The sequence below is a fragment of the Chamaea fasciata genome, unplaced genomic scaffold (assembly GCF_029207755.1).
Source record: "Chamaea fasciata isolate MVZ Bird 193981 ecotype frontalis unplaced genomic scaffold, bChaFas1.0.hap1 SCAF_7, whole genome shotgun sequence".
Taxonomy (NCBI): Eukaryota; Metazoa; Chordata; class Aves; order Passeriformes; family Sylviidae; genus Chamaea; species Chamaea fasciata.
Window position 1 is genome coordinate 16,159,399 of NW_027094092.1, and position 14,504 is coordinate 16,173,902.

The following is a 14,504-nucleotide window of genomic DNA, read 5'->3' on the forward strand; positions in this document are numbered from 1 at the left end:
TCTAGACTTTCTGCCCCAAACCATTGGGTCCATGCTGTCCAAGACACTCCTTTGGTTCTCAACCATCTCCACTTCAAGAAAGGAGATTGGGAATAAAGGTGGGCCACACTGGGGGACTGCACAGCACAGAGCCCTGCCCAGACTATGCTGCACACTGCCATCACTCCTGTAGGACGGCTGGCTCCATTCCTCTGATGTTTGGACCTTAACTCTGAGGTTTCCCTAGACCCAGCTGGACAAGATAATCTAGGCTGGTGTGCTGGAGGCTTCTTTCCTTGCTTTGCCCAGGGCTTCTCTGGGATTGGTTTTGCTGCTTTTGATCTTCGGTTTCCCAAAGTCACAGGTATTGCTTGCATGGTGTCTTGGAAGGATCAGCATTTCAGAAGATAGGTGAAGTGCTAACCCAGGCTGGGTTCAGAGGAGAACATGGGAGTGCTCACTGGAAGATGATCCTGTACATAGAGTCTCCTGTTGTAAACAGGGAGAAATAACAGGAAGAAATGCAGGGACTGTGTGCATTAAGCTGAAACTTACTTAAGAGCCTCCCAGGAACCCATCTGGGGCTGGAAATCCTTCTTTGATTTCCTTTTCTCATGCACCTCTTATGCCTTTTCCCAGTTGTTTTTTTGTTGTTGGTGTTTTTTTTTTTTTTTTTTTTTTTTTTTTTTTTTTTTTTTTTGTGTGTGGAAATTGTTCATGGTTCCCTGATGTTTCCATGTATGTCTTCTTCACTGTATTTTCTTTTAATAAAGCCTTCTCTTGGGGCAGAGACTTTGTGTTCTTCAGGAATTTCTCCAGAGTCCTTCAAGATCCTTTAGCAATTTGCAGAAGAGGCTCTCTGTGTAGGGTTTCTGTGTGCTGAGTTATGGGGACCATTATTTCTGAGTCCATTGATGACTGGGAATAAGTAATTTGGCAACCAGAACACAAGACAACCTGTTCTGGTGTTGATGCTCGTTCTCCTTTAAGGGAGAGAGAGGTTGGACCAGCTGAACTGCTGAGGTCCCTTTAAACCTAAATTATTGCATGACTAGTCCATAAATATGCACTGTCCTGCTTCTTCCAGGCTTTTGTAGGATACCTGTTATTAGGCAGTGCTGTTGAGGGGACATGAATGAGGTGGACCACTGCTTTGATCCTGTATGGAGGTTCCAGTGACAGCATGGCCCTGGCATCCTGTCCCCCACCACGTCCCCCAGCCCTGCTAATGATGCAGTGCGTCTTTCCGGTCCGTCTCTGTCAACCCACATTACTCATCTGGCACGGAGGTGCGCAGTATGCCCGCATCCCAGCTTTTCAGCTTGCCTCTTTCCGGCTTTTTAATCGGGGATTTAGTTCTCTGAGGAGCTCTGCTGTCTACAGCTAACACATGGTAATTCAGCTGATGCAGCAGAAGCTCGGGGAGAAATTTCAGTCTATTAGGGCATTGCAGGTTTTTTGCATTGAGCAAGTCAAGCCCTTTCCAAATGTTAAACCTGTGCCCGCGTAAATCACGCATCTCCCATTGAAATCCAGACCCTCCAGACAAAGAGGAACCCTCCATCTCTGGGGCACGCTGCTGAAAAGAAGCAACCAAGAAGTGTCTACAACATCTGATTGTTTCTGCGTTGCCTCTAACAACCCTCATTTCCAAAGCTTGCGATGGCAGCCTGGTCCTCCTTGAGCCGTAGCTTGAGTGGAGTTATTCATGCCATCTTCATCTGCCTTGGCCGGCAGCCCTGGGTGGGGAGCGGACAGGCGCAGCCGGAGCCTCGCTTGGCACTTGAGGCTGTTGAGTGGAGGGCTGGTGCAGAGAGGGTGCCAGCACTGCTGACTGGAGCTAGCCCATGTTAAAAGCCATGTTAACCACTTTGCTGCTGGCGGAGACCTCGCAGAGGTGTCCCCAGCAGCTGTGCTGGCTCAGTGGGGCTGACACCCAGAAGCCAAGCAAGCCTGGAGCTGTCCTTTACGCCTTACCTGGTGCTCACATCAGGTTCAGCTCTTCTGGTAGGAAGGCAGAAGGATGCAGCAGGGGAGGAAGGTGACCCAGAGGGATGAGCCTCCAGCCGAAACTGAGCCAGGGCCCTCTGAATTGCTCTGTGGGGTGGTGAAGAGACAAAATGCCTCCCACACATCAAGGGAAGTTGACTGCTGCAAAATACCCGAATGCAAATCTCTGACTGGGCAGAATCTCCCCAGACACATCCTTTTGTAAAGCACTCTCATTGTACCATTAAAAATAGATCGGCGCATTCTCCGCTTGCTTGCTGAATGCTGATGCCTGTTAATTCTGTGTCATCCTCACAATCCCTTCTGCTTTGAGCTTGGCTGCCTCTGTCTGGCACCTGAGCAAGGTTCATTCAGCAGTGCCTGATGCAAAGATAGGAGTGAGCTCTGTTGGAGTCTAGCAGGACAGGTGGGAAGGTGCGGGTGACTGAACTGGTCTTAGCTGGGGGTCAGCCAGCCCAAAAGGAGCAAGGCTTGGTGTGATCACCCCAACTTTCACTTGCAGGGTCAGCTGCAGGGCTGAGTGAGACCTGCTGGCATGGAGATGAGTTGGAGGATGTTTAAGCACTGGGTGGGTGTCATGATATATCTCTGGTATGGTTTTTTTTTTTAAACTGGGGTTAAAGTTCACATATATGTCATGCTTAACACCTGCCTGGAGTTGGTGAGGGGAATATTGCTGCCTGTTTTCTCCTGCAAATGAGTCCATGTAGTTTGCCACCCCCAATAGCAGTGATAACATGGATTCAGAGAGAAGACCCATATTACGAAGTGCTGCAATACCCAGCTCTCAGTCAGGAGGCCAGGCTGCAGGAGTTCACACATGAAGAGCTGTGGCATCTGACCAGCACGCCATGGCTTGACAGGGTTGTGAGGATGGAGGAAGACCTGCAAACCACGTTGTTTGACCCCTGTGTCACCTCAGATTAAGAACAAAACCAGCTGGTAATGAATCATGGCCCCCAAGGGAAAAGGAGAAGAGTGGGGCAGGAGCATCAGCTTGGGCTTTGCCTGTCTTGTGTGGTTTTTTTCTAGAGAAAGTAATCCTCTAAAACTTGGAGCTGGTGCCTCCGTGTTGGGGCTGTGGTAGGAAATAGACCCGGAGCTGACACATGCTAATTCATTCCAAACCCATGAGCATTTTGGCTATTACGTGCATACAGAAAATTCATCAAGCCACAAACCAGGTCAGAAAAGTCTTGTAAAATGTGTTTGCTGGCCTGGAGAATGTCTCATCCTATGGAAAACAAACACAGCCCCTTGCATTTGCATTGAATCCTGGATCTCTTAGGGAGATTCACAGTTTTGTGGGTGTAGGGTGGCATAACTGTGGACCTTGGCTTTTTCTGGCTGCAAACCTGTGCTGGGATCTGCACCTCAGTTAGCATTGGTACTCGCCAGAAACTGCAGACAGCCTGACAGAAGGGAGCATCATTATTCTTTAGGGAGGCAGGGGTCTTGTTTGTCATTTGAATATGGGGGCCTAATGACACTCCACTGGCCATTAGCCACTGTCATTAGTCACTGCACTGTGCAGTGACTGCCCTTGTGTGTGCTGGTTGCTCACTTTGGCCTCACCTGTGACTGTCCCCAGCACTCTGCTGAGATGGACAAGTTCCTGTCACTGGGGATTGTGCTTAAGAAGTGAAATGCTATATTTATCTGCAGCTTTGAAGAACCACATCTTAATCCTGTGCTTTCTTTCGCTTGGTGTGTAGGTGTTGTGGGAAAATAGGACCCAGGTCCTATTTCCTATAGGGCCCTTTCTCCAGGAGACTGCAAATGTACCCAGCAGGTGTTTATGGTGTTTGTTGTCTTAGGATGAGAGAGGCAGACCCTCAGAGGCTGCAGATGTATCTGACTGCATACCTTTCTGGCCTCTGTCTGCTCTTCTTGCAAAAAGGCGAAGAAGCACTTTATCCCCAGGATAAACCTGCTGGGCTCATGGGGTCATGCAGCAAATAATGGGGATACCAGGCAGTGGGCAACAAGGGCCCTTGAAGATCAACAGGACTACATTTCTCTTCTCCATTGTGACATGTCCTCTCTGATGTGTGCCAAGCTTCTCGAAGCAGAAGGTGCTTTTAGCTCTGGGATGAGAATGTGGCCAGCTCTCCACTTGGCAGGGTGAGAATGGAAATGGGATAGGTTTGGTATTAGAAAGCAGCATGCTTGGGAGCAATTTCCTCAGCATGGGCAAAGGCAGTGGTTAAATGGCCGGCTGGTCATGGATAACACTTGGTCTTGGCTTTCGTAGGCTTTGAAATGAAAGCTGGTGTTTGTACTAAAGAGGAAAACCATATAAATCATGTTAAAAGCACAAGTTTAAGAGGAAGAGATACTGTCCTTGTCATCTAGACTCCGGCTAAATTCCTTTCTCTGCTGTCCCCATTGGCTTTTCCTGACCGGATCTCCAGACTGACTAACATAACTGCAGTCAGAAATTTTTTCTGGGAGTGGCCAGTCTATAAATCCTTAACTGCACTTTTTTTTTTTGGTAGAAACAGGCTGGGAGACAATTGCATTTGCAGTCAGAACCCGTCCAAAGCTGCTGGCACAACATCAGGTGGTGGGAGAGGATGAGACCCCTTTGCTTGGCTTAACTGTAGCCAGGAGAGCTAGTCTGCCTTGTGGGGTGAGAGTGCATGGGAAGGATGCCCTTGCAGCTGGGTACAGCTTGTCCCTTTTCCTTTCATCCCTGAGCTGTCCCATGCTGCCAGCCATGTACCCGAGGCTGAGCACCCCCATGCCAGCACTGCCATGTGGCTCCATGCCACGTCCCTCATCCGGTGTGAATGTACCATCTGGCACTTTGCTGAAGGACATCCTGGCCCTTCAGCCACGTCCTCTGGTGGAAAATACCTTCTGGGCTGCAGGGTGCAGGTGGAGAGGGCAATGGAAGATGTAGGGAGGCGAGTGGGTGCTGTTTGGTTGCATGCAGCTCCTTGCAGGGCTCTCTGGCATGCTGCTTCCAGCCTACAGGAACTGAAAGGAGACTGCGGCATAGAAAGGAGGAGGAAAAAAAAAAATAAAGAAATCATGAGATCAGCAAGCTTGAAACCCTGGCAAAAGTGCAGTTGAGTGCCTCTGGGTGATGTGCTGTGGGAAAAAGAGAATGCTACCCTTTCCCTTGTTCCTGATGTGCTCCCTGCATGGAGAGGCATGCGCAGGAGCTCTTGCCCCAGGAGGAATGTGCCTGGGGTGTGCAGGGAGCCAAGATGGGGTTGTAAGATCAGTGTGGGTGAGGCTGTGGGGGAGTCCTCTGTCTGTCACGTGGGTGGCAGGGGTTAGGAAAGAGCAGTGGATCCCAGTTTGGCTTAATTGACACCTGGAAAGTCACTGCCATCTCCCCTACATCTTCATACTGCTGGGGCTTGGACAGTGTTGTTCCTCCCCATCCTTGAGATTCACTAGGGAAAGGTGGACGAGCAGATTTTGTGTCTGAGTTAGTGGATGTGGTTAGTGGTGTTTCCCAGCCTCCTTTTAAGGAGCAAAGGAAAGAAAAAAAAAAAAAAAACACCTCCATTTTTCCATCGTCAAGCAGAGAAATCTTTTGTGCTGCCTCTTAAAGGGACCTTGAGTAACTGCTGAGAAATCGTCATCTGTTACATCACCTCCAAAACGGCTGCTGCAGGCACCTGACAGCTTTGTCCCACTGTTACTCTGGGGAATCATTATGCTCCAAATTCCTCGCCCTTGGAGAAAGCCTGCATGGCTCGCTGGGAGGGAGGAGCCGCTGCGCAGTTTGTGATGATGCCGTGAGTGGCAGAACAGGATCGGGAGGAAGGGCTGAGGTTCTCAGCAGAGGGGATAGAGCAGGGAACACATCCTGGAGTTTCCTAACCTCATCCCATTGGCGAGGCTGGTTTCATCAACCCGTGCAGGACCCGAGCATCTTTCTGGGAATGAGCTGAAGGCGCTGCAGTAGCATCGCCTCGGGCCGGAGAGCTGCCGTTGCCTGGCAGCTGCGGGTTTCCAGGGAAACCAGAGGTGCTAACTTGTTAATGAGCCCCGAGTCCCTGATTGCTGCTGCAAAATAATAATAATAATTAGTAATGGTCCTGTGATTTAGGAATCCCTCAAACAGCATGAGCCAGCCGAGGGGAGTTTGCTCAGTGCTAAAGCACTTGAAAGAAATGAAGGGATGAGGGAGGAAAAAGGGTGTGGGGTTTGAAAAAACTGCTGCAGTTTGCATCTTAAGAAGTGTCTGGAGAGCTGGGGTCCAGTGTGGTCCTGCCAGCATCCCAGCAGTGACCCTGGGGCTGGTTGCAGGGCTGCCCTGGATGGATGGAGGAGCCCTGGCCAGGCAGCATCTCAGTGCAGGGCTCACAAGGCACAGATATTTCCCCCAGTCCCAGGGCTGCAAGGGAAAAAGCCAAATTACTTAGGTCGGTGCCACTGGATCCCTGGTGGAGATGACAGCTCTTCAGGAGTGGCTGCTTTCAGATTACTGGGGACAAATAAACAAATCTTTGCCTGTGGTACTCTTATCCCTTGGTAAACTCAAGGTGGAGATGCCACCAGAAGAGTGTGCTCCTGCGGTGAGCATCACATGGAGCGTGCTGTAGCTCCAGTCTCAGAGGCATGATGGAAATGTGTTCCTGCAGCAAGGCTGGCTTGCCTGTGGCCGTGAGGGGAGCATCTCCTCGACAGGGCTGCCTGTGGAGCGTAGAGCTCTCCAGGGCACAACACTAGCTTGGTGCAAGTTGGTGAGGTTTGGGGTTGCTGTAGAGACCTGCTGCCCTCCCAGCTGATGTCTCCAGTAAAAGAGAAACCAGATCTGTGCCCTTCCCATATCACATCTCCCAGCTGGGAGCCTTGTGCAAGATGAGCAGTTGAGGGAAGTGGCCTCTGTCTGGGTGATCTGTGTTGGGCCAGCACGGGGATGAGTTCCTGTGGTCTCTCATGCCACATGGACAGACTCAGGCTGAGGTGTATTGTGGGTTTTCTTGCTCTCTTGCCTGGCCTGCCCAGCAAAAGGTCACAGCCAGGCTGAACACTTGTCCTTAGCCTGGTGTGCTGTGTCCATCTCTGCCATGCTTGTGACTCGTGTGGCAGCTCCCCTCACCTACACATATTTGTGGAGGTGACACCAGGGACAGAGTCCCATTGAGTTGGCCCAGCCCTCTGCTAATCTCTCTGCCCATCTTTCTGTCCCTCTGAAGTGTGGCCTCTCCTGCTGGCTGTCCCCATTCAGCTAAGCCTTGTGCCCATCTCCTCATTACAGGCACTCCAGGGAGAGGTGGGATTAAAGGATTATGATAATGTGCTTCAGGAACACTCAAGAAGATTAAGATGGCTTTAATAAACTGATAAGAGAGGAACACAGCTATGTTTCTGAAACCCTAATTTAGGTTCCAGGTTAACCTTTTCCCCTGGTCTCCTCTCACGAGGGTAAGAAGATCTCTTCCTTTAGCACAGCACCATGGCTAAGCCTCTTTCTTTCAGTTTTCTTTCTGACCCATCTGAGCAGAAGCAAAAAGAAATCCTCCCTCCTTCTCTGGAGGAGAATGTCCCCGTATATGGGGGACAGCTTGTTCTTCTCAGAGACCATCTCATAAAGAGCCTGCAAGGTACTGTGAAGGTCTCAAAGTCTCTTGCTGATATCTGAGGATGAACTAACCACCCCTCAGTCTGGCTTCAAAATGTCCTGTGGTTGCTGTCAGAGAAGTTGCTTGTCTGCCTTTGACCTGTCTGAACCTACACAGAGAAGTCCCCATGTCTTGGTTCTAATGGCAAGGTTACAAGTCCCTATGACCATCCTGAGCTGGCCAACTCCATACCCTGTAAAGAAAAGAGGGGCAGAAGGGACTCACCTTGCCCTGCCTTCCCCCACATCTTTTGGGTGGAGCTGGGAGTGGGACCTGTTTGATGTGTCACATGTGTCTGCAGAGGCTTATCTGGTTGTTCTGCAGGAGGGGGGTTATTAGGTGACTTGGGAAACCTCATCTGTCTTCCCCAATCTCTTCCACCCAAGGCTCCGGTCATGTGCCGAACTTTGTGAAGGCCTCTTTTGCCTTGATTTCTCTTAGATAAGTGATAAGGTCATCAGGATCTGTTATCTTTCCTAGACCCCTTTGTGTCTGACACCCCAAAAGTTTCTTGCTTGCTATCTGGAGATTGGATACTATGTTATATCCGGAGTGAAATGTTGGATTACTCCTTCCTCACACTTCACTCATCCGTCTGCTAAAGTATTATTCTAGGGATTTTTTTGTCTGTCAACTCCTTCTACTCCCTTTTTCTTTCTTCGATGTAATTGGAAGAGCCAAAAAACATTCACAGCCTGGTGTCCTGATGGGTAAGGGAGGCAGAAAGTGATTTGGGGAGTGGGGTGTGAAAGGAAGACAAAGGGGAAAAGCTGGCTAATTTGCATCCTTTCTGAGTGCCCTGGCTCTATAGCCAAGGGACAGCAGGGGGGCTTCTGGCAAGGCGGTAGCAACGTAATGAGGTGTGTCATATCCCAGCAGGAGCCAGCCTCGCTCCCCCTCAGACCCCCTAATTAGAACTGTTTCAATTTTAAGCCCCCCTGAGGAGAGCTGGGGGGAGCGGGGTTCCTGCAGCGGGGGGACCGCCCGACGCCCGCCGAGGGGGCTGCTCTAATTGGAGTTGCGGCGAGGGGCTGCGGAGCGCTCCGTGGGGCCGGGCACAGCGATGCCAGAGTGCCACGGGGCTGCCAAAATGCTTTGTGCCAGGAGGGGCTGTCACTATCGCAGCTTTTAGGGGATTTTTTTTCCCCCTCCCGTAATTTGTATTAACACATTGGCAGAGGCAGCAGGGGTGTGATACAAGGGCAGAGAAGTACTGCACATCCTAATGTGGCCTCCTGTTGGGAGCTTGGATCCTGAGGCTGAAGCCTGAGACATCTACTTCTGCTTTGGGAGGCAGGTCTGGTAGCCCAGGGAAGTTTGGGTTGCTAGTGCTGGAGTCACAAGCCAGAGCAAGTGCTGGAACCCCCATCCCCACATTCTGTGTCTTTCCATTCTTTTCCTACAAGCTGGCAGTGTCCTCTGGGTTTGGTGGCTGGCAACTGGGGTCCGTGTCATGTCACGCAGTAGCGTGTGTGACTCAAGCATCTTTTTTGTATCTTGAGCTACCATTGCAGTAGGTGCCTGCAGGTATAAGAGCTATGGGGAACTGCTGTCTTACTCGGATCAGTGTGACTCGTAAGCCTCCTCCGGTCCATGGACCAAATCCTGATCCTGCAGAGGTCAATGAAAATCTTTACGCTGGCCTTTTCAGGCACGTTATTCATAGTCCTCCTAATTCAGATGCATTAAAGCTTCCATGAAGCTGCTTGTGGGTTCTCTCTAAAACACCCTCTGGCAGGAACAAGAGGAGCCTGGTAGTAGCCCAGGCTTATTTTCTGAATGACTGCAGTGGCATTAAAACCTAATGCCATTAAAACATACTTGCAGTGACGTGTTCCATTAAAACTTAAGCGGACACCCTGAGCTGAATGCTCCTTAGCCTGCCTACTGCTCTTGCAGTCCTCATGGGCTGGACATGGAGGAATCTTGTTCTTCACCTCAGAAAGCACCAGGCTCAACCTCCTCAGCTCCTAAGATGGAAACACAGGGTATTTGTATACTGGGTACTCCTGTATATGAAGCCCCTTTCTAATTCTGTGCAAGTTAGATACTGAAAAGCAGAAGGCTCTCTGGGGCCATCTCAGTCCAAGTACAGCTTCCCAGCACCTCTGCCTTGGTGCATGGCCTGTTTCTTGAAGACGGGACTAGAAGTCAACTTCTTGTCTTCCCTTGACTTGCCAGGAGGCAAGCTGGCAAAGATACCTGAGAGGGATATCATGGGTAGGTGATAAACAGGCAGGTGAAATCCAGTGTGAAGTGATGAACATGAGTGAGTAAACCTGATTTGGTGGTGTGTGTGATGGGCCCCGAACTAGCTTTTACCGTGCAGCAGCAGAACCTTACAGCTGAGCTAAGCTGCTTCTGTGAAACCATTTGCTCTGGGCTTGGCAGGGGTCAGAAAAAGCAAATTGAGTGCAAGGAGCTGTTGGGCTGGGAACAGGGAAAGGAGGTGACATCTTGCCCCATGCAGGTCCCTGATGTGCCTGGCTCTCAAACATGGCACATCAGGGCTGGCCAGCATGGCAAAAGGTGTCTGTCTGTGTAACTGGCAGCTCTGTAGATGCTTTGACCTGAAAAGCTCCTTAAATTAGGTCTAAATGTGGTAAGAACTGTGGAGAAGATTAGGGAACCGGCTCATGTGGTCTTTCCTGGTGCAAGTAGTAAGGGTCACCCACGGGAGCCATCAGTTAGCAGATTCGGAGCAAACCAGGGGAAGAACTTCTTCGATGTAACTGGCAAGCCATTCTACTCCCTGCCACTGGCCACTGTGCCTGTTAAATTAAAAGCTGACATGGCTTCAAAAGCAATTAGACAAATTCATGGAAGAAGGTTCCACTGAGGACTGATAAATACAAAGAGAAGACCTCTGGCTTGGGCAGCTCTGGAGCTGCACCTGCCAGTAGGCTGGGAGAACACCCCTCGAAAGTGTGGCTTGTTGCACTCTTAGGTTCTTCTGAAGACATCCAGATGTCATCCTGCCTAGCTGATGGGTTGTCCTCTCCTTTCTTCTCATTCCAGGTTCAGCACAATGACTTGGCATTCTGGGCATTAGCAGCGTGAGGAGAGAGAGAATAGGACGGGTGCTGCCCTGCTCACCCCTCACCCCTCACCCCTCACTCATTCCCCTTGGGGAGACGGGTGCTGGCGTCCCTGCCCTGCCCTTGCACCCCTTGCTCCCCACTCACCATAGAGGGGACTGGCCCGTTATGGCTGGGGACAGGCTCCCACGCAAGGTGATGGATCCCAAGAAGCTGGCCAGCCTCCTGAGGAACGGAGCAGAGGGCACCTTGGTCATCGACAGCCGCTCCTTCGTGGAGTACAACTCCTGGCACGTCCTCAGCTCTGTCAACATCTGCTGCTCCAAGCTCGTCAAGAGAAGGCTCCAGCAGGACAAGGTCTCCATCACGGAGCTCATCCAGCCTGCCTCCAAGATGAAGGTAAGCGATCTGACCTTCACCTTTCCTGGTGGGTGCTCACACCCTCTTGTCTTGTGGGATGCAGACTGGCTAAACGGATAGGAATACATGGATCCTTCTCCTCCATCCCTTGACCTCGGTATCTGCCAGCATCTCTTTGACACCCTTTGCAGAACTGAAGTGTGAGCTCATTTGGCCTCAGGGCTGTCCTCGGGGACGTTCGTTGCCCCCACCCCACTGACGTGGCTCCCTGCTTCAGGAGCCCTCCCCAAGCAAGTCTAACAGGTATATCAGCCTTAGGACTTGTCTCACCACAGCAAACAACCCCCCAAAGCCTTCCTGGAGCTGTAAACTTAATCCTCTGCTAAAAACTCTTCCCCTCCCCTCTGTCATCTCTAACTCCATTCAGGGACATGTAATCCTCCTCCCCTGTGACGCCAGAAGCTCTTATCCGGTGTCATGGCATATTATCTCTCCCAGGCTTCTCTCTATTGCTCCTGGTTAAATAATAGAGGTGGCTCTGAGCCACGGAGCTGGGCTGGAGCCCCGGCCGGAGCAGTGCCGGGTGTCCCTGCACAGCCCTGGGCTGGGTCGTGCCCTCCGCTGAGGCGCTGCCCGAGGGCTGTGCCGGTGGGTGCCGAGATGCTGCCCGAGGGCTGTGCCGGTGGGTGCCGAGATGCTGCCCGAGGGCTGTGCCGGCGGGTGCCGCAGTGGCCGCGGGACGAGCCCCAGGACGGTTCACCATCCGAAGGGTGGCTTGCCATCACAGCCCACTCTCCTGCCCGTTCGCGCTCCCACCGTTCCCCCACTCCCGCCTTGTAATTTTATGGCAAAGCGAGGGTAATTCAGGCGATTAATCAAATGCTGGGCCCAGCTGGAGCCATCTGCGTCGTGTCCCCCCCCGCCACTCGGAGAAGCCACCGCTGTCCGCATTGGCTGCCGGTGACATCACCCCGCGGGATCAAGGGGACTGGCAGTGCGGGGGGGCCGGCTCTCGCCAATCTGCTTCGGTGATGCTCTGGGCTGGGCGATTTGGAGGGGATTGCAGAGACTGATTCCTGAACGGCTTTAGCTGCTCTTAAATCCCCTGGAGAATAAAGCAGAATAATCAGTTTTTCGCAAGCTCCGAGGAGAGCGGAGCGGCCGCCCTCCTCCCGGCGAGGGTCACCTCTGCAGTGGCCGCTGTCACGTGGAGCGGCAGCAGCAGCAGCAGAACCAGCGAGGCGCAAGGGGGAGGAAGAAGAGGAGGAGGATGATAGGGAAGGGGGAAGCATGGAAGAGTTAACATCAGCTGATGTCATCCGCCTGCAAACCTGCAGCTCTCCAGCTGCAGTGGAGCAGTGGGCTCCCAAAAGGGCCGGCTGGTCCTGCCTGGCATTCCCTGCTCTGTCCCCATAGAAGGAGCTTAGAAGGATCGTTTACTCCCGGCTCCTGGATCATTGCATAATAGTCCACGTACTGGCTGGCGATGTGATTGTAACCAGGGATGCTAGGGGAAGAGGAGAGAGGCGTTGCCGTCGTCTTTAATTCCTTTTTGCTCTTCTTTTCGGTACGGCTGAAATCCCTCCTGGCACATCCATGGGAAGAGGCTGCTTGTCCCCGCTGCTGCTGCTCTGCACAGCGCCTGCCATGCCCACCGCTTCCTGCCTCTCCCTACACATGCAGCCCAGGAATTAATTAAGCTTCAGGACACCCTTGAGAGGTTAAGCCACTTGTCCTGGGAAGCTGGAGAGGGGGACTGGAAGGGAGTCATTGCCGTATTCTCATCTGGCAAAAAGCAGGGGTGGTGGCTGTGGCTTGGGGTGTCCAAGCCTTTCTGTGCATGCACTTGTGTGTTTGCGTTTTGGGGTGATGAACTCTCCTCTCCCCGCTTCTCCTTCTCCCCACCTCCCATTTCAGTCAGACTGTGTTTTGGCGCCCCCAGAAATCAGTATGATCTGCTGCTTCGAGGTGCACAGATCCTCAGAAGGGGATGCTGAAAGCTGATTTAGACCTTTGTTACCCTGTGTCATTTCCCTGCCTCCGCTGGTCAACCCCCTCCCAGCCCTGCTCTGCCCCGGCTCCCCGCACCGGGGCTGGGGGGCGGGGGGCACGGCTGGCGTGGGGAGCAGATGGCAGGAAGGGTGACATCAGTAGCGCGATTGTCCGGCCCCATTATTCCTCCTGACGGGCCTCCCGCCCTCCTCCTGTTTCCTGCTCTCGGCCGGCCGGGGCTGCCGAGACAAAGGCGGATGGCAGCGACGCGGAGCTGCCCGGGCAGCCAAGGGCAGTCCCGAGCCCTCGCCTCGTCCCACTGCTTCTCGCCTCCAGCAAAGAGAGCCGAACCTGCTCATCCCGTCCCAGCGATTCTAAGGGTGGTTTTCGCCTTTTTGGGAAGGGGATGGGCTGATACAGGGCAAAGCATGTGGGCAAACCCCACCTGGCCGCCAACTCCGCTCCTCCTGCCTGCGTGCTGGCAGGAGGGGATGGGAGAATTTATCTCATTTGCTTTTCCCAGTGCTTACTCTATTTTCCATGTTGCTGCTAAGGAAGGGTACCATTAGCAGTGCTTCTGTGGGCTGTCGTTTGGTGTGATGCTGTGGGATAACAGCAGCTCCCGGCTTTTTTTGGAGAAAGGAGAGGAGAGGACCGTTTGGGAGGAAAGAAGAAATGGAGACATTTAAAATCCTTTTCTTTTTTTCAATGAATTATGCCTATGATCCTACGATTGTGGCAGCTGCCATAGCCACTGCTCCCCAAGCCCTGGTGTGGACCATCTTCCCATGGTGCCCAACCTGGGAAAAGCTGCAGCAGCATTTCCTCTCGCAGTCATTTCCCTCCACACAAAAATGGCACCAACATAACTGCTTCTGGTTGGTTTTGAACCTTTCTCCCAGTGCTGACAATAATAAACTCTCAAAATAATAAATTCCAACAACAACTGGAATAATTCAGCTCCTCAGTGCAGTCTGGAGAGCAGAGGTTATGGGAAATTCCCGCTTGGGTTTTTCACTAGCATTTCTTTAGGGAAATGTTGAAAATCTTACTTCTCCACGATCCCTCTGGAAAGTCCACCTCTCAACCGCTTCTCACTTCCTGAAATGGAGCAATCTCCAGAGCAGCCACAGCCATGCTTTGAGGCAAGACAAGGGTCTCTTCAGGTGATGGGAATATTTATTTATTTGCATTAGGAGCTTGGTTCTGCAAGCAGCTGTTTTGCTTGAGGGAAAGCCGGGGCTTATTTTTGAGCCATGTGCCTGGCTGCTCTTTATGTTGATGGAAGCCCTGTTATTTCAGTGGGGTGATTCACTGTGTTTTGAAACAATACGTGACTGAGATGTCAGTAGTAATTGGGATAATAATAATAGCTCGCTCTTATCTTAGCCTGGATCACCTGTAGAGCATCATTATCCCTGCTTGGCAGCTGGGGAGAGACAGAGCTGGGACCCAGGCTGTATTGAACCATGCACTGCTGGGGACTGATCCATATGGGAGTTACCTCCAGCCAGAGCTGGGGACGGTGATGGGGGGC

General features: G+C 52.0%; 2 protein-coding genes across 2 annotated transcripts in view; one reads left to right on the forward strand and one right to left on the reverse strand.

The window, feature by feature from the left end:
* Positions 1–14,504, reverse strand: part of TNNI2 (troponin I2, fast skeletal type) — a 176,067-nt gene that overhangs the window by 81,145 nt on the left and 80,418 nt on the right. The gene's annotated exons all lie outside the window — the stretch shown is intronic.
* The window catches only part of DUSP8 (dual specificity phosphatase 8), a 40,947-nt gene that overhangs the window by 3,698 nt on the left and 22,745 nt on the right, over positions 1–14,504 (forward strand). The window contains exon 2 of the mRNA XM_066187716.1: positions 10,596–11,014. Within this exon, the coding sequence (XP_066043813.1) occupies positions 10,784–11,014 (231 nt within the window). The 5' untranslated portion in view covers positions 10,596–10,783. The remainder of the gene's footprint in view (positions 1–10,595; positions 11,015–14,504) is intronic.